We start from the raw sequence: 19,319 nt of genomic DNA on the forward strand, positions 1-19,319 counted from the left end.
GAGGTAGCAGAAAAGGGTTAAGTTTCGAAATGAATTGACAGGAGGTAAAGTGGTGGCTCACATAGAATGGAAGAATGAGTGTAGTGGGGACACGTGTTCTCTAGAGTGAATAAATGACAAAATAAAGAGATCAGTCATTTGTTAATTTTTTTGTAAAAGTTCATTCATGTTTTCTGGTTGATTATTCTCTTTTACAATTATCTTGTTCAGTCTCCTCACATCTAACACAATCCTTGCAGAACCATCTTACTTTTTGATTATAACAATTGGGTTACTATACTCATTCCTGCCCAACCCAATAACCTTCCAGTCGATCATTTTCATTATTCTGGCCCTTATTGCTTCCTTGTTTGCCACAGCAATAGTGAAAGGTTTAACCCTAATTACATCAAGGAGCATTACCTTTAAATGATATTTAAAATCAACTACTTCTGCAGACCTATCTGGAAGCACATCTTTATATTTATTCAATAGTTCATTGAGCCATGAGCTTTGATCTTTTGACAAATGACTGATCTCCTTATTTTGTCATTTATTTGCTCTAGAGAACATGCCTCTCCACTAAACTCATTCTTCCTTCCCATGTGAGCCACCTCTATACCTCCTGTCAATTTGTTTCTAAATTTAACTCTTTTTCTGCTACCTCCATCATTAAATCTGGAACTCTGTCTGTTACAATAATACTGCTGCCATACTTACTAAGAAAATTAATCCTGAGAATAGTGTTCATAGCAAGGTCAGGCACCACAAAGCAATCTATATTGAACTCTAAGAAGTATGTATAGTAAATAATTGTTAGGAATAAGAAGCAGTTAAACCTGTAGAAAAAAATAAAGAAAAAATCAAACAGTTGATTTGTCTTAAACAAACCATCTCAAGAATTAAATCTTCACCTTTACTGTCTTGTTATATCCCCCAGTTGCAGTCTTTATTTTAACTCCAGTCACAGTCAACTCCAGCAAATCTCTGCTTCTTATCTGTTGTCAGAATGATTCAGATACAGGTGACACACTAGACCCAGAATCCAATAATGCAATAGTTTCTACATTTCCCACTTTGGCATTAATAATTTGGTGAACTTTTTCAATATTACTGTCTTTAATTCAGTCCTTTCCAACATATCTGCTTCAATGCCTTCCCTGCTCTCTCTGTCCATTATATAAACACTGTTATCCAGTCTAGCATTTTCATTATTCTGGCCCTTAGTGCTTCCTTGTTCACCAAAGCAATAGTGAAAGGTTTAACCCTAATTACTTCAAGGAGCATTACCTTTAAATTATATTTAAAATCAACTGCTTCCTCAGGCTCATGTGAAAGCCTTATCTCCATTTCCACATACATAACCTGATCACAAATAATTTCATTATTATCTGCATCTTCCTTAAACAAATCCTGAACCACTTCCCTTATATCCTGTACACCCCTTAATTCTTCAATTTTCCTTTCCCCTTTAAATTTTAACTTATCCCCATCCTCAGGAAGATACTCACTCCTTAACATCATACTTAGCTTCCTCTTTTCCCATCCAATCACTACTAATAATCTTATCCAGAACCATCTGATTACCTTCCATAAAAACATGTGTCTGAACTTCTTGCTCACGACAAAACTCAACAACATTTTCATTACTGCAGTCAACCTCAACTCCACTCAAAATGTCACCATTACCAAATGCAACATTATCAGGTGCACCCACTGGCATAGTCACAGCATTTTCATATAAATCATTACCTTTCACCATGTATACTCACTGGTATTCTCACAAACAGCATATGCTTCACTTTGAGCAGGTGCACATACATCAATATCTGAAGAACTTCCCTCATTACTCGTCTCCATTTCCACATACATAACCTGATTACAAATAATTTCATTATTATTTGCTCTGCTGCTCATTTCCACATCAGTGCCTGTTTATACTTCTGACAGAGTGACTGCCTCTGTTTCAAAATTCTCTGTAGTGTTCATTGAAGCTAAACCCACTGTATTTTCCTCATTACCTTCCATTTCAACTATTTTGAAAAACACATTCAGGTTGCTTCCTGTACCCAGCCTGTTTCTTTCCTTCTCCCTAACATGCTATCACTATTAATATCACTCCCTGCACCTTCTGACCCACAATCTCGCAAATTATTAATTTCATCGACCGTGACTGGGTATGGGAAAAATTTACAATGCAGCTGTCAACTGTACTTAACTTGCATTTCCCCATCACCGTATGCAGCCTCTGCTGCTCCGCATTTTGTCCAATGCTGATGCAACATTGCCTGCAATGTGGACTGCCATTTGCCTTGTATGACTCTCTGTGAAACTACCACCTCTGATACTTGGGACCGATGCAATGTTGCTCACATATGACGCCATATGAAGGCACCACCTCTGCAGCTTGGTGCCAATGTGATGCCATCTCTGCTGCTTTGTGCTGATGCGATGTCACCCATGTGTGACACCATGTAGATGCAACTTCTGCTGCTCGGTGACTTTGCCCATGTGGACTGCCATACCGACAATGTACCATGTAGCCATCATCTGCCGCTGATGTTACTAACATGTACTATTACACTTATTGTCTGCACTAAGTGCACTACTGTTGATGCTGCTTTTACCACTGCTGCACTATACCAAAACTTGTGAGTCCACATGCTAGCTGCTCACTACTACAGCTTGAATGCTTGGACAGCCAATCTCGAAACAACAGCAGAATGAAAAAGTAGTACAACATTTTTTTATACTTGTTTAATTAGGAAACTGATCTGTTCATTATAACACAGGCATTATTCTTTTTCATCTGGTGTATCACGAGTGTAACTTCCATGATGGATTCAGTTGTTACAATTTAGTATAAACAGTAATGATAATAATGTCAATTACTTTTTAACTGTCAAAGCTTCAGGCATGGATTTGTGTTCATTGAGCTTGTCCCACTGCCCTGGTTCAAAAAATGTCATTTACTTTTTCTCTACCATGCTTGTAATAAGTGTTAGTGTATTTCATTAAAATCATACTAGTGCCAACATTTCAAATCACAGGTCCCTCCATATTTGCTGGTCCAGCGACCATGTTACCAGAACACACCACTCTTCCTGCCTGGAAAAACCCCAATGAGTACTGGGCCTCATGGCTTGCTAGCCACCTTTACTTCCACTCAGCTGGCTGCCCCAACAAACATTCACACTGACCCACTGAAGACCTGTCAGATTCACGCTGTCCTGCAGCAGTCAGCCACCTGCTTGTAACATCACAACAGTCTTAGCCATTGATTTGCTTCAGACGAAGAGGTGAATGCCTGGGTATGATCATAGTTCCATAGGCCACTGCAAACACTTTCCATGATGGCATTGACCATCTTGTCTCATAGTGCGATAAATGAATTAATAGTTATGGTGATTACTGCTGAAATCATAAATGGTGTACTTTCTTTTTTCCATCTGTCTCATTTTCTTTTGACTGCCCCTTGTAACAAACCAACTAAAGATGTGCAGAAATCAGATTTTGCATAATACTCTACATTATTTGATATTATTTGTAATATATACACCTCAATCAGTTTTACTAAGAAATTCATCAGTAGATTAGGCATTGGCCAGCAATAAATACTTTAGGCTCATCTTAAACTGAACTTCATTAGTATTTTTTTAAGGTTGCTGGAAAGTTATTGAAGGTGTGTATTCCTGATTAATGGAAACCTTTCTGGATCAAAGTAAGTGCTTTAAAATTTCTGTGAATATTATACCTGTTAATTGTTGTACTGATTCCCTCAACAGGGCTGTCTGTTTGAAAAAGAGGTATGTTGTTTATGACAAATTCCATTAAGGATTAAATATATTGGGAAGCAACAGTTAGTATCCTTAGTTCTTTGAGCAGGTCTCTGCAGGAATTTGTTGCGTTTACAAACTAATAATTCATACTGGAGTACACATTTTTGGTTTCAGAAAACTGTAGCTTGGCTTGTTGAGTTACCACAAAAAATGATTCCATATGACATTATGGAATGAAAGTAAGAGAAGTTATATAGCTGATATATTTTTATGTCACTTGTGCCTATCAACATATGCATTGCAAATTAAGATTTCTTTAATGCTTTAGTAGTTCTGCAACATGCTCCTCCCAGTTGAATTTGTTCATCGTCATCATCTACAGTGTCCAGGCCATGGCTGGGTCTGGGTAGAACATAAGCTTTTCCCACATTTTGTGTCCTTCTACCACATTACACTCTCCACTGTGACCCAGTCTTCTCTTTTCCTTATCACACATTCCTTCACCCTAATGATCCATCTTGTCTTCCTCTAGGTCTTTTGCCTTGTATTATCATTTTATGAACATGTTTCAATATTCTTCCACTTCTCATTCTGTTAACATGCTCATACCATCTTAATCTTGTCTTTTCTATTCTATGCTGCATGGGCTTCTCTTTCATTATTTCTCTTACTGTTTCATTTCTTACTCTATCCATTCTAGTAAGTCCTATTCTGCTTCCTTGAAATTTTGTTTCACAAGCCTGTATGATGCTCACCAGCCTATTCTTCATTACCAACATTTCTGATGCCTGCATGAGTATTGCAGCATAAGGAGATTGGTATAACATTAGTTTGATTTTTGGTGATACATCCTTGCTCCAGGCTTCTTACACTCTACAAGACCTAAGTGCTTACCTGCCTCTTTCACTAATTTCCTTATCATTCTTTCATTCCTCCCACTGTCTTCTGTTATGTGCCCTAGATACTTGAATCTTTCTGCTTTCTTTGGTACTTGCACTCTTAATACTTATATCCTTTGCTATTCTTCTTTTATTACTCATTGTCACCAACATATCACACTTCTTTGCATTAAATTTCAATCCACAATGCCCCACCACTTTCTCACATATATGTAGCCTTTCTTGTACCTCTCCTTTTCCATTTCCTCACACCATTTAATCTTCTGCAAACACTATTTTGTATTTTCATCTCCTAATCACACGGTTACTTCTGTCATTATCTCAACCATAACAGTGATAAAAAGAACTGAGGGGATAATCTTCTCCTTTGCTTCAGACTATTCTTCCCTGTTTCTACAAAATTCTTTCATCATTGATACATTTTGGTTATTTTGCTCACAATTGGCCTTCCAGTTCCCCTTTTCTAAAGTGTTACCTTGGTCTTGCTTCCTTTCACACTGTCATATATCTTTTCAGCGTCCAGGAACACCACTACTAAATCCTTACCATATTCACAATGTCCCTCCTGGAGCTGCCTTACACAGAGTATTAGATCCACTGTCAGACTTCCTGGTCTAAACCTATATTGCTCACCCTTCAGTCATCCTCCTACTATCATCTGTACTCCCTATTCCAGAATCTTTTCAAACACCTTGGCAGCATGACATATTGTAGTAACTCTCCTATCAATTTGGAATAGATTCCTGTGACCCTTTCCAAAAATTGGCATGATGATTCCATTTTTCCAGTCATCAGGTGTCCTTCTTTTCCATTCTGTTCTCATGACTCAATAAAGTCAGTGCACTCCAACAGTGCCAGTTGATTTCACCATCTCCACACTCACTATAATGAGAAAAAAGGTAGCTATGAGAGTAGTAGCAGAAGAGGAGATGAAATGGATGAAAGAGTGTACAAAAATGATGGAAGATACAGTGAGAGGAATATGAAAGGCCTCTAACAGGATTGTTAAGATTAAGAAGAGAGGCATGTTGGAGAATGTCGGTATGGTCAATAAAAAAGGAAAGGAAGCTGGGAATGTACAGGAAATCATGTAGTGTTGAAGGCATATTCTGAAGAGTTATTGAATCCCAACAGAACCAATGGAAACAGGAAATGAGAAGTAGGGGATATAATGGATATCGAGATTGATCTAACTTGGACAGAGTAGAAGAAGTGATAGAGATTGTGAAAGGAGCAAAAGCATCTTACTGAATGAAATAAGCTGAATTTATTAACAAGTTGTAAACCCAAGAATTTAACAGTCACCCTCTTCGTCAGAATATCATAATATTGTATCCATATATGGGGGTAAAACCTCTTTCAAGCTCTGAAACCCATTGCGTGTTTTTTCAAAGTTTATTGATGAAGAATTGGCTAGTAAATATTTATTAACGTCCATGAAAATTTCAGTAACCAATATTTCTAAAACTATGTTTCATTGCTGTTTATTGCAATGTTTGTTTCATCTGCAAACAAAACAAACTTGACACCTGCTAATGTTACTAATGTAAGGTAATTAGTATAAAGAAGATCAGGTAAGGGCCCTATTTGGAAACACGTCCCTCTCGTTTTTTTTTTTTTTTTTTTTTTTTTTTTTTTTTTTTTTTTTTTTTTTTTTTTTTTTAAAAAAAAAAGGAGGGAAGACTTTTAATGCCATGTCATTTAACTTTTCCTAACAGAATTTTATGGTCTGCACCATCAAGGGCTTGAAAAGCTCACAGAACATACCAACATGGTAATTTTTGTTGTTTATTTCTACTACAATTGAGATCATGTGTTGTATCCTAGTGGTGAAGCCTTTACAAGGGTCAAACTGAGCTGTAGTTAAAAGGTTATTCCCAGAAAGTATGTTCAGTACTATGTCTATGTTTAATCTTCTTTCTCAAAAAAAACTTTAAAAGTATGTGTCTTTAAGTGTATCTGATAAGTGTAAGTCACTGAAATGAGTATTTGTGTAGTGGGGTGTAGTTGAGAGGCACTGGTAGAAGTAAAGCAGTCACAGCAGGTGATGAGCTGTACAGGGATAGCCCGCTGCTCAGTAAGAGTGTTGTCTGAGGTCCTGGGTTTGTGTTCTAGTCTAACAAAAAGCTTTAACATGCCACGAAGTTTCAGTGAAGTGTCATGTTGGTGTTGTATGATTATGAGAGAAGGGTGAAATTGAGGCTCAGTGTTGGCATATAGCCTACTCTATTTGAATAGCTCCATTTGTGCTGCTGGGTTTGATGTCTGCATGTGATGAATGAATCACACTGAACAGTATTGGAACTTCCTCATTTCGTGAGAGAGTGGAGAAATGTCTAGAATTAAATCCATATCATCAGTAAAAAGTCTGATGATCAATATCTATAGACTGCCATCTCTCCTCCCCTTGCTCGCTAGAAATTTGTGGTGAAAATTCTTCCGTCACCATTACCTGAAACAGCTACATTAATCTTGAATACCACCACGCAGGTGTATATTGGTAACTTCATGTATGGAAGTGAGAAAAACCAATCATATTATACAAAATATATTTCAATTTTTCACTATATTCAGGAAACGTTTGGCGACCAGTTTATGTCATACCTAGGGGACACAGATAGATGGGAGGAGGAAATGGTCTAAGAGAGGGGGGAGGAAGAGATGGACAGAAAGATGGAGGGCAGGAAATCAAAAGAGAACTGAAACAGGAGGAGATGGGCAGCAAGAGGCAAGAGGAAGACAGGGACAGAGATAGGAAAGAGGAGGAGATTGACAGAGAGCTGGAGAAGGTGGCCAGAGAGGGAGGACAGAAGGAGTGGGTGGGTAGAGAGAGGGGAAGGAGTAAATGGAGTAATAGAAGATTGGAATAAATACATATCTGGGAAATTCCAGGTACTTAGCTATCTCTGGAACTACACAGACGACAGCAAATCTCAGAATGTTGTTTATGGAGGGTATTACAGTAGATTTCTGGCTCTCCATACACACTGAGACAATTATAATCTTTCTCAGGCTAAACATGTCACAAACAATCATGAAATTATTTACTTCCTTTTCTGGCATAGTTTGTAATTTTCTACTTGATCAAGTAAAAATGTTTGCCATGAAGTAAATGAGTGAGTTTCAACTGACATTAGTTCTGTCAGTTTTCCTCATCATTTTAAAATTTGGTGGGTCTATTTCTCAGTGTTGCATGGTTTTCAGGGTCAAAACTTGCTCATGATGCATGACTTCCAAGAAATAATTTTTTTGATGGCACGTACGTGTGGGTAGTGTATTTCAGCATTAACAGTTTTTAATAAAATACTGTTTAGCCACAGGTTATGTAATGGGGTGCAGCTACACACACACACACACACAGAGAGAGAGAGAGAGAGAGAGAGAGAGAGAGAGAATGCTAGTGTCATCTCCAAGCACTGTGGCCCCACTGAGGTGAATAGCAGTCTGGGCCAGAGTGGGTGATAGTGTATGGATACAGAGTAGTGGGGGGAGGGGGGGGGGGGGGTTACAGGAAGCATTAGGGATGGTATGTTAGACCTTGGGGGAAGATACTGTAGTACTGAATCATACACGGTGCCCCACATATAACCAGTATGCCTCATGCCCAAATTTCAAGTAACAATGAACCAACTACAAGAGAATAGATAATAGTAACATTACAAAACATGTAGATACCTCTTTATAAGTGGTGACCATGGTCATCTGAGCATCACTGATTTCATGTGATGACATTAGCAGCAAAATGCTGTAATTCTGCAGGCATGATGTGGGTGATTTCTGTAGTAATAATCTGTTTAAGATCATCTATTGTGAAAGGATTGTCAGCATACACTTTGCTCTTTATTGTGCCCCATAAATGAAAATCACATGATATTAACTCCGGGGACTTGGGAACCAGAGGTATCTACCAACAAGCCTGTCTTCAGAGTACACATTGTTTATGTAGCCCATACTTTGATTGGATGGGTGAGCAGTTGCTCCATCTTGCCAAAATACTACATACAGCTTCTCTGCTTCTGTGAACTGTGCATAGAAAGAGTCAAAGATCTATAGATATCTGGCACTGTCTAAGGTGTAATTGGAAAATGTGGGGACAATAATGTGCATGCCAGACAACACACACCACGTACCCGTCTTCCCTGAGGGGTGAGGTTCTTTATGCAAAATATGTGGTTTGTCCTGTGACCAGTATCTGTGGTTCTTGGAATTTACGTAACCTGACAAATGAAACCAGGTATCATCTGACATGAAATAAAGAAAGAGGTCCAAGTAACAGTCAGTAGTTGATGTTAACAGTGTGTTACAATACTGAACTCTTTTTTTTCTGTGTCACACTTGCATGACAGGCTTCCAATTCCATACACAATGACATGATGTTCAAGATACACCAACCTGCTGTGATAACCTCCTTATCATCTTGTGAGGACTTCTGGTAATATCCATGTGAATTCTGTCTGTAGTTTCAGGGGTCCTCACTGTTGGTTGCCTATTTCTCTGCACATTCTGAATATATCCTACAGCCCTCCATTTGTTGCACAGATCTTGAATAGTGCTGATTTTGGGGAGTTTCATACCAGGATACTTCACTTGAAACATTGCTTTACATTCCCTTATGGAGTCTGTTTTATGTCAAATATCAATTCACTATTATAATGTAAACTGCCCCATTTCTGTAACAACTCAACAATATGAATTTCTCACAACAAGTGATGCATGAAGACACAGCTGCACTTGACTTTCCAATAAAATGCAGTGTAGCCAACTTTCGAGACAGAGTTGCAATTTCACAAGCAATTCAACTAGAGATAATTAACTGGTACCTGAGACATATCAGTTTTATGTAACACCCCAAAATATATGAGTGAATCAAAGGCTGGCTGAGGACTTTTGGACTCGCAAATTCCATAGTGGGTTTGTTGACCCATGCACAACAGTTACTTAGATGAAAATGTTTTACAACAAAAGAGTTGCTGGTTTATAGATTACAAGTAGCTGAGAAAGTATGATACCAAAGGGACTGTCTTTCCACTTGGTATATTGTTCCACTTATGTAAACAATGCTGCTCTTTCCAGCTACTGAAAGATGGATGATGTCAAATGTAAGTTGCTGTTTTTGTGCTCTTCAATCTGAAGACTGGTTTGATGCAGTTCTCCATTTAAGCTTCTTCATCTCTGCATACCTGCCACAACCTACATCCCTTTGAACCTACTTACTGTATGAAAACCTTGGTATATGCCTACAATTTTTATCCCTGAAACTTCTTTCCATTACTAAATTGATAACTTATTGATTCCTCAGAATGCTTCCTATCAATCAAGCCCTTCTTTTAGTCTACTAGCACCATAAATTACTTTTTTCCCTAATTTGATTCATTACCTCCCCATCTGTTATGCAGTCTACCCATCTGATCTTCAGCATTTTTCTGTAGCACCACATTTCAAAAGGTTCTGTTATCTTCTTGTCTGAATTGCTTTTTGTCCATGTTCCACTTCTGTACAAAGCTACCCTTCACACAAATACTTTCAGAAAATTGTACCTGACACTTAAATTGTTGTTAGATGTTGGCAAATTCCTATGTCCCAGAAATACTTTCCTTGTCATTTCTGGTCTGCATTTTATATCTTCCTTACTTCAGCCATCATCAGTTATTTTACTGCTGAAGTGGCTCAACGTATCTACTACTCTTATTGTCTCATTTAATGATCTGATTCCTTCGGTATCATCTGATTTAATTTGACTATATTCCATTACCCTTGTTTTACTTTTGTTGAAGTTCGGTCTTATAATTTTGTGGGAAATCAAATCACATACCCACTGGAGAACAGACTGATTCACCACTTGATTGTAAGATTGAGGTTTTATTACATGATACACTATTGCAGGGGAGATAAAAAACAGTACACAAGAACAATATGGAGTTGACTAGTGTCCAGTCAAAGAGTTTGGCTAAAGCTCTTGAGACTAATGGTGGTGGAACTATCAGCAGTCACCCGCCCTCCCTCCCCCTCTTCCACCACCCCCTCATACTCACCATGCCTCTGGCAGTGCAGAGTATGGGGAAGGACGACAAGCATTTGTGCAGTGGATAGCAGAGAGAGGTGACAAATGTTCAGTGTCCTGAATGGCTACACGGCCAATCATGTCTTGGATGGCCCCAGTGGAGAGACGTGACTGTATCATTTATCATGGAGTGAAGCAGTGATTCAATGCTGAAGGCCGAGATGATGTAGTCCTGTAGCCAGCACAGTGGATGTAGGTGAAGGCCCGCATGGGGGAGTGCAATAATTTGGTCATGCACTGTTAAGAGGGAGTGCGAGATAAGGTGTATAAGTACCACAAGGCAGCTGTTGGTCTCAATCAAAGCCAAATAGTTCTCATTGCCAGCGTCCAGTGAAAGGTGATGGGAACACAGGAGTGTGATGTTTTAGCAGTTCGCCTAAGAAAATTGAACCTAAGGACAGGGCCCTCCGCATCAGATCATGGAAGGTCCAAGAGAATTGAAGGTCTGGCATAAGCTGAAGTTCAGTGACATTATAGACAGTGATGCCAAAACTGTTAACCACTAAAAGAACCTTTGATAGCAGGAGAAGCTCCAAAGGAACAATGACAGTGATGCCAAAACTGTTAACCACTATAAGAACCTTTGACAGCAGGAGAAGCTACAAAGGAGCAATGAATAGAGGTGTGATACTCAAATCTGTGCCCTTGTCGATGAGGAAGTGTGTATTATTTGCTTGATCAAGCACATGAAGTCTACCGTTGGAAGGACACACCAAGGATGATGACTGAGATTACACCCTGTTGCAGCAGCACAAGACGAGACCTCTAAACCAGTCAGCATGACAAGTTTGGTTGCTGTGTGCAGGGGAGTTGACAGTTTCTTGCAGCATTGCCAAATATCATGTGAAACCAGAATAGCAGGTAGATGGTTTGCAGGGTAGGGGAAGTGATTCCCACACCATCTGTAGGTCCATTCTTGTGACTGGCAGTGAAAGAAAGTGTGTTGCTGGCTGGAGTAGAAGGGGAAGCAGGATTTTGTAGTGCCAAAGGCCCCCAAGGGGCAGCATGATGCTGTCAAGGACTGCACGAGATCTCACATGACCTCTGCCATACAAGCACGAAGGGGGACAGTGCTTGAACTCTGCTACTAACCTTGTCTGTCAGAGAGCGACTCATTGCAGGCAGCAGTTGACAGTGGGATATGATATGATAAATACACTCAACAAGCTGGAATCAAGTGTCAGACAGCTCTGTGGAATATGGTAGTAGCTGCAAGTTGAGTTCATGAGGCAGTTTGACCAACCATTATATCCATAGAGTAACATCAGACATCACCTCCGGGTCCACAAGAGCGTGTTACCTCTGCCAGAGCTGTGAAGAGGGTTTGTCTCCTTGTTGCCCATCATAGATGATAGGCCATGAAGTGTTCTCAGGGGAATGATACAAATATTTGAAGATAATCACATGCACCTTAGCATATTTTGGAGAGATCAAAATCAATTCACTCATCAAATCAGTATGTTCTTGTAGGTGGCCTATTAGGCATATGAATATGGTGTCATCATTGAGGATGCTACATACATCCAGGATATTGTCAACCAATGCCAAACATATTTTCATATTGTCTTCAAGCAACTGAGATTGCTTTGTGAAATGCCCAACATGATCTTGTTACACTCATGATGGGGAAACAAGTGTAGACTGGGGTGGGGGCAGACTGGCAGCCTAACACAGTACTGTGATCGTGTCCTCAGTGAAGCATCACCTGAGACCTTGTTGAAGATGTGGGCTAGGAGATGGCTGCACAGGTAACACAGTGTGGCTGATGCGGTTGAAGACATGCGTTGCCTAGCTGGAACTGCCATAACTATTGAGAATCTGCTTGAATCCATCAGTTGTAACCATTCTTGAAACAAAATACGGAAATGTGGTTCCTGTATGAAACACATCTCTTGGCAGTTGTGACAGGATACCCAAAGGTGGGGAAGACTGTACAAATACAGCTAAAAATACACTACGTTTGTGTTTAAACAGCACTTGTTCCTGAGGTGAAATGTTCACAGGATAGCTACCGATGGAAGCTGTGGTGTGTGGTGGCAGTCTAACCTGTTGTATGAGCATGTGCCAACATGTCTTGTCACAGGGCTTGATGATGCTGTGACAGTATTTGCACAGACGAACACAGTTGTGAAACATGTCTGAAGTAAAAGAAGGAAACAGAACACCTGTGGTAAAAGCAATCCATTGTCCAACACTGTTTATCAATATCATACATAAAAATAATGGTGTGCATCATATGGATGCGGCATGGAGGGGTATGTGGGAAACACACTGCTCTCCCTGCTGTTTTGCAGACTTTCCAGACCATGGAGCTGCTACTACTCAGTGAAGTAGCCACTCAGTTGGCATCACGAGCCTGAGTGCATCCCATACCAATCTTCTCATGAAGGAAAAATCCTTGGTAGTCCTGGAAATTGCATCCAGATCCTCCGCATGACAGCTGACAGCCATCTGTGCTGACCATCAGCTATGGAGGCAGACGGATATAGATAGATATTATAATTGAAATAAGCACTTTAAGGCCAAATGTTTCTGAAATGATTTGTTTAAAACTAAGAAATAAAATAGAGTAGAGGAACATTGACACATTTTTGAATGCAGCTTGAAAATATACGCTAGTACTCCTTAAAATTTTAAGTGAGAAATTTTACTTTTAAATTCCCAATTGCCACCTCATTTGCTGTAAGTGATTTTGAACACAATTCGAAGGTGAATCAAATTTTCCTCTAATCTATTTTATTTCTTAGTTTTAGACTATTCATTTCACAAAACATTTGTCTTTTCTTTATTTTACTTATTCCCTTATCTTTTATTTTCAATCTTTGTTCAGAAAGCAAGAAATCTGTTAAACATGTATCAGTAATCTTTTATTATTATGAGTATATAGTTTAATCCAATTTTTTACGCAGAGAACCAGGCCTTGAAAATGTGAACTTTTTGAAACTTCATTTACTTGGCTAACTGCAGCTGTTTGTGAGATATTTCAGTTTTCTCTTGAATCCCTAGTTAAGTCTTTTATTAACTCCCTGCTGCTTGTCCATTTCCCACTCTTCGTTTGGCTGTGAATATTTGGACAAAAATTTTTCCTCAAATAACCAATCAAGCTTTTTCTTAATAACACAGATTACTTTCAAGAAGTTAAATACTTTTTACTGAAGTTGAATTCATGCTGCACCATTTGTCTACTTCCAACTCGTTGTTTCATTACAAAAATTTTCTCTCAAATCATCGACTAAGTTGTTCTTAGTTTCCCTGATTATTCTCAAGCAGTTAAACTTTTTTTCTTCGAAACTAGACACATCATGCTTATCAATTTGGTATGCCATCTGTGCACTCTCCACTCTTCATTTGGCTATGAAAATTTGGATAAAAATTGGTTATGTAATTTAGTAAGTCTTGGTTTCATTCTGCTCTAACATTAGACCAAAAATGAGCTCAGGAGCATTTGTAACAATTATAACTGAATTGATCTGAAATAGGGAAGTGACCAGAATAGTGTAATTAGGCTCTTCTCAGTTTCTCAAATGGGAACTATCAACCACAAACAGAATAAGTCTTCAATGTATGTAACAGTCATCAGAATTATGATATCAGTCCATTACTGCTATTCTTAACTTGTTTAAAAAGTTGAGAGAGATAGAGATTGGGGGGGGGGGGGGGGGGGAGACCAGACAAGAGAAACAAGAAAGAGGCAGGGCAGGAATGAGGGGGAGAGCAGTTTTATTAATATACCACTAGTTAGTGACATGAAAATGTTTCTGCAGGATTGTCCTGATAAAAAATTCATTGCAGTTTCATATGTCTGTGTCTTATAAAAATCTAACAATATTATGAAAGAAAAGTTGCTACTGACCAAATAACACAGATGCTGAGTCAGAGATAGGCACAACAAAAAGACTCTCACAATTAAAGCTCTTGGCCATTAAGGTCTTCATCAACAATAGACAACAGGCACACCTTCACACACCCACAAACACACTCACACAAATGCAACTCACACACATGACTGCAGTCTCAGGCAACTGAAACTACACTTATAATATCTAATAAATTACAAACCTGGAGTAATGAAGCAGTTTACATGATGACCTTAAGACATCTAAAAAAATAATTTATAACACATGCTTGCATTTCAGGATCATACATCTACCTTTGTATGTGTTTGGGTGCCACATGTGGAACCTGAAAGTGAAGATGCTTTTCTAACAGAGGAGCCATGGGTGATAACATCAGAAAACCGATATAACCATGTGCCATATCTGACAGGTGCAACAAACTATGAACTGCTGATAAGAACGCAGGGTATGTAAATGAGATGTTTATATTTATCTGACTTAAGCAGGGTAACTTAACCTTTATGGTCATTCATTTACATAGAAACATTGAACAAATGCAAAGTCAACAATTACTTATGTAAATTTGACATGAAAAACAAATGCAAACAAGGAGGTAATTTTTTTGAATTGAAATATGTTTTCTATGTTAAAAATACAATTCTTACTGATGCTATCCCACTTTACACCAGTACAAATTTTACAATGTTTTTTCAATGAGTGGATTCCATCCTTGACTTAATTTCTTCAGATTTGGTAAAGCTGTTAATTTAGGGTGCCAAATCTAACAATAGAATAGATGTTTGAATAATCTGTATTTTTAATCCTTTAGATTTCTATTGACAAAGAACCACTGTGGACAAGCACATGAACCTGATATAAAATGATTTATATCATTAGAATTTCTAGTTTTCCATTTATTTCATTGTCCACGATATCTGTACACTACTTCAAGTTATTGCTTCACACTTTCAAAGTTAAACTATAAGAAGTAACCCTTTAGCACCCTATAAAATAATTGCCATAATCTAACCATTAAATGAAATGGCCTTTGCCCCTTTTGATTCGTGGATGTTGACTTCCATCCATTGCTTTGATTCTTGCTACACTTCTTGTGTAAAATTTTTAATCTACATCCCATCCACAGTAGCAAACTGGTGCACATAAGCAGCTGGAATCTTTTAGAAATGTTCTAAACATTACTGAGAAACGAATTTTTGCATTTGCTTATTGCAGAATTCAAAAAATTTGACATCCATCTTATTCAAAGGTTTAATGAATTGAAAATCCAGGATGGATAATGACAGTATTATAAACAGGACAGACTGCTAATCAGCATGTAGAGGAGATGTTGAGTCTCGGACAGGCATAACAAAAAGACTGCCCTATAAGTGAGATTTTGGCTGAAAGGCCTTCTTCTAATACAGAAACCATACACACATTCACACGTCCACAAAAATCATGATTCACACACACATGAGTATCTCTGGCCCCTGAGGCTGGACTGTGACCATCTATGCCTGATGTACAAAGCAAAATGGGTGGTGAGGGTATGGATGAGGCTGGGGCAGGATAGTAGGGTGCAGATAGGAGAGCATAGTGCTGCTTTTGGGAGCATGCAGGGACATATTGGGGATGTGGTAGGGCTGCCAGGTACAGTTGGGAGGTTGGAGTTAGGTGAAAGGATGGGGGGGGGGGGGGGGGGGGGGAGGAGAGAAGAAGAGAAGGAAAAAAAAACAAGATAGAGCCAGACTAGTGGGTGTGTTAGTGTAGTGGAATAGATGCCTGTGTAGTGCTGAAGTGGGAGCAGGGAATAGGATATGTGGGTGAAGGACAGTGGCTAGCAAAGGTAGAGGCCAGGGAAATTACAGGAACATATTATATACTGCATGGAGCATTTCCATCTACACAGTTCAGAAAAAGTGGTGTTGATAGGTAGGATACAGATGACACAGGATGTGAAGCAGTCATTGAAGTGAAGCATGTTGTGTTGAGCAGCATGTTCAGCAACTGGGCAGTCCAGCTGCCTCTTGACAACAGTTTGTCAGCGGCCATTAAGTGGATAGATAGCTTGTTGGCTGTCATGCCCACGTAGAACAGAGTACAGTGGTTGCAGCTTATTTGTAGATCATGACTGCTTTCGCAATTACCCCTGCCTTTTATTGGATAAGTAGTGGTGGGAGGATGTATGGGACAGGTCTTGCACCTGTGTCTATGACTGGGGTATGATTGATAAGACAAGGGGTTGGGAGTAGGAGTGGAGTTAGAATGGAGAAGTATGTTGTTTAGGTTTGGTGGCCAGTGAAACAGCATGATGAGTAGGAATGGAGAAGGATATTGTGTAGGTTTGGGGGTTGTGAAGTACCATGGTGGGAGGGTTTGGAAGGATAGTGATTAGGATGTTCCTCATTTCAGGTAATGACAAGAGTTAGTTGAAATCCTGTCAAAGAATACGTTTCAGTTGATCCAATTGTGGGTGGTACTGAGTCATAAGGCGAGCGATCTTTTGTGGCCGGATGGTGCGAATGTGGGAGGTAGTATATGACTGAAGAAATAAGGCACAGGAAATTTGTTTTTGTAAAAGGCTGGGAGGGTAATTTCCATCTGTGAAGACCTCAGTGGGACTCTTGGTATATCTGGGAAGGGACTGCTCATCACTATAGATGCAATTGCCATAGGTGGCTAAGCTGTGTGGAAGGGACTTCTGAATGGGTGGCAGCTACTGAAGTGGAGGTATTGCTGGTGGTTGATGTTGACCTCCATCGCAAAGATGGTTTCATCAGTACCTGTGTTCATCAGACCTACCAACCACCAGCAATACCTCCACTTCAACAGCTGCCACCCATTCCATACCAGGCAGACACTTCTACATTGACTAACCACCCATGACCATCACATATGTAATGACAAGTAGTTCCTCTCACTGAAGCCTTCAGAGACCAAAATTACCCTCCTAACCTTGTGTAGCAACAGATCACTTGTGTTTTGTCTCTCCACTCATCTATCACCTTTCACATTAGCACTGTACAGCAACAGAGGTGTACTCCCCGCGTGACTCAGTACCACCCATGACTGGAGCAGCTGAATCACATTCTCAGCCAGGATTTTGACTACCTCTATTGTGTCCTGTAATGAGAAAAATCCTACTGACCATTGTTATCATCCCTCCCACAGTTGTAGTCTTCTGTCCACCAAACATAAACAATATCCTTTCCCATCTCCACTCCAACCCTGCTCCCAACCCCTTGCCTCATGGCTCACAGTACTGTTAATAGACCTAGATGCAAGCCCTGTCCCATACACCTCACATTGAAGTAATGTAGGTGGTATAAGTCAGATCAGATATAGTTCCTTGAGCAAAAGTATTGTCTGGGCTCAAAAATTTTGCATTGACAGACACTTTGCAATGTGTTCACGAACAAAAATTTATGGCCAGAATGCAGAAAAATACTTTTAATGCATGTTTATTACAACAGATTACAGATAAAACTACATGAATTTATGCCCATGAAACTGATTCAAGACTTGTGCTCGGTTAACACAAGTTTGCAGTAATTAGTCTATGGAAATAAATTGGTTTTTGCATCAGGAATTTTATGAAACATGTATTGTAAGCAACTGAGTTATTACATTCTTTATCTGCTTCACAATTACATTATGACTTGTGATACAAACTTGATTTCAGCATTTTTAGTTTGCTATCATTTTGACTACTGCTCTTCTGTATTCTTCCTCACAAGCAATAATCTCAGTGTGTATTTAAATTTGGTTTTATATAACAGGAATTTACAATGCAAATTTTTCATAAGTTGATTAACTTTATATATTAAGCACCTAATTTCATCAGAAGCCCACAATCTTTCATAAATGTGGCAAGTGTTGGCCAATACTATTAAAAGTTTGCATGTGTATAACATTACATAATGGTATCACAATTAATGATATATTTGACATTGATCTGTTCATTTTCTACTGTCAAATTCTGCTACATTCCATACCTCCCCAGAATATTGCAAATATGAGTGAGACTCTGTCACAGCATGCATACATCAGGATAGGAAGCTTTTTATACAAAGTAATCACAGTGTGTGCATCAGGAACACACGTCTTTTCTACATCAAAAGCAGTTTAATGATTTCATTTCAGTTCCAGCAACCCTCAGTTCCTCCTTGAACATTATTCCCTTAAACTGGTGAGACTTGCTACAAGAAACCTTCAGATAGTAAAACATATTAGTCAGCAACATCACTAACTATTTTACTATTTATCGTCTCAAGAGATCTACTATTATGAACCTATCAGGAGTAATTAGTATAGTTCTTTAGATTAACAAAGACTCACAGTAAAGACATTACACACCTTCATTTTCTCCCCAGATACAAAGTCATATTACATGACACAAATGAACATCACACAGTACAGAATAAAATTCCGTAGCTCAAAGAACTTTATCATAACCATCATTTCAAAAATGCTACAGTACAACCTATACTTAATCAATATTTCATTAAAACATGAAGGAAATGCCTACATTTCATCATCACAGCATGTAAAGACCTATTTCAACAAAACATCAGAGAACTCACAGTCAGCTCTCATATTTCAACAAAAATTCTGAAGCTGTTATTTCCATATTACAATATAGTTTGACTATAGAGTATCAATTTTCAAATCATAATCATCCAGCACATGTTCAATACTCTCAACCTCACGCCAGAATTTTTCTAATGTTGGTCCATTTCATGCTTAAAGTTGCCCATGTATAACA

General features: G+C 38.9%; 1 protein-coding gene across 1 annotated transcript in view; it reads left to right on the plus strand.

Annotated features, from left to right (window-relative positions):
• LOC124596133 (esterase FE4-like) overlaps positions 1–19,319 on the plus strand; it is a 70,418-nt gene that overhangs the window by 40,309 nt on the left and 10,790 nt on the right. The window contains exon 7 of the mRNA XM_047135153.1: positions 14,855–15,020. Coding sequence (XP_046991109.1) covers positions 14,855–15,020 — 166 coding nt within the window. The remainder of the gene's footprint in view (positions 1–14,854; positions 15,021–19,319) is intronic.

This window comes from Schistocerca americana, chromosome 2 (genome assembly GCF_021461395.2).
Source record: "Schistocerca americana isolate TAMUIC-IGC-003095 chromosome 2, iqSchAmer2.1, whole genome shotgun sequence".
NCBI classification, from domain to species: domain Eukaryota; kingdom Metazoa; phylum Arthropoda; class Insecta; order Orthoptera; family Acrididae; genus Schistocerca; species Schistocerca americana.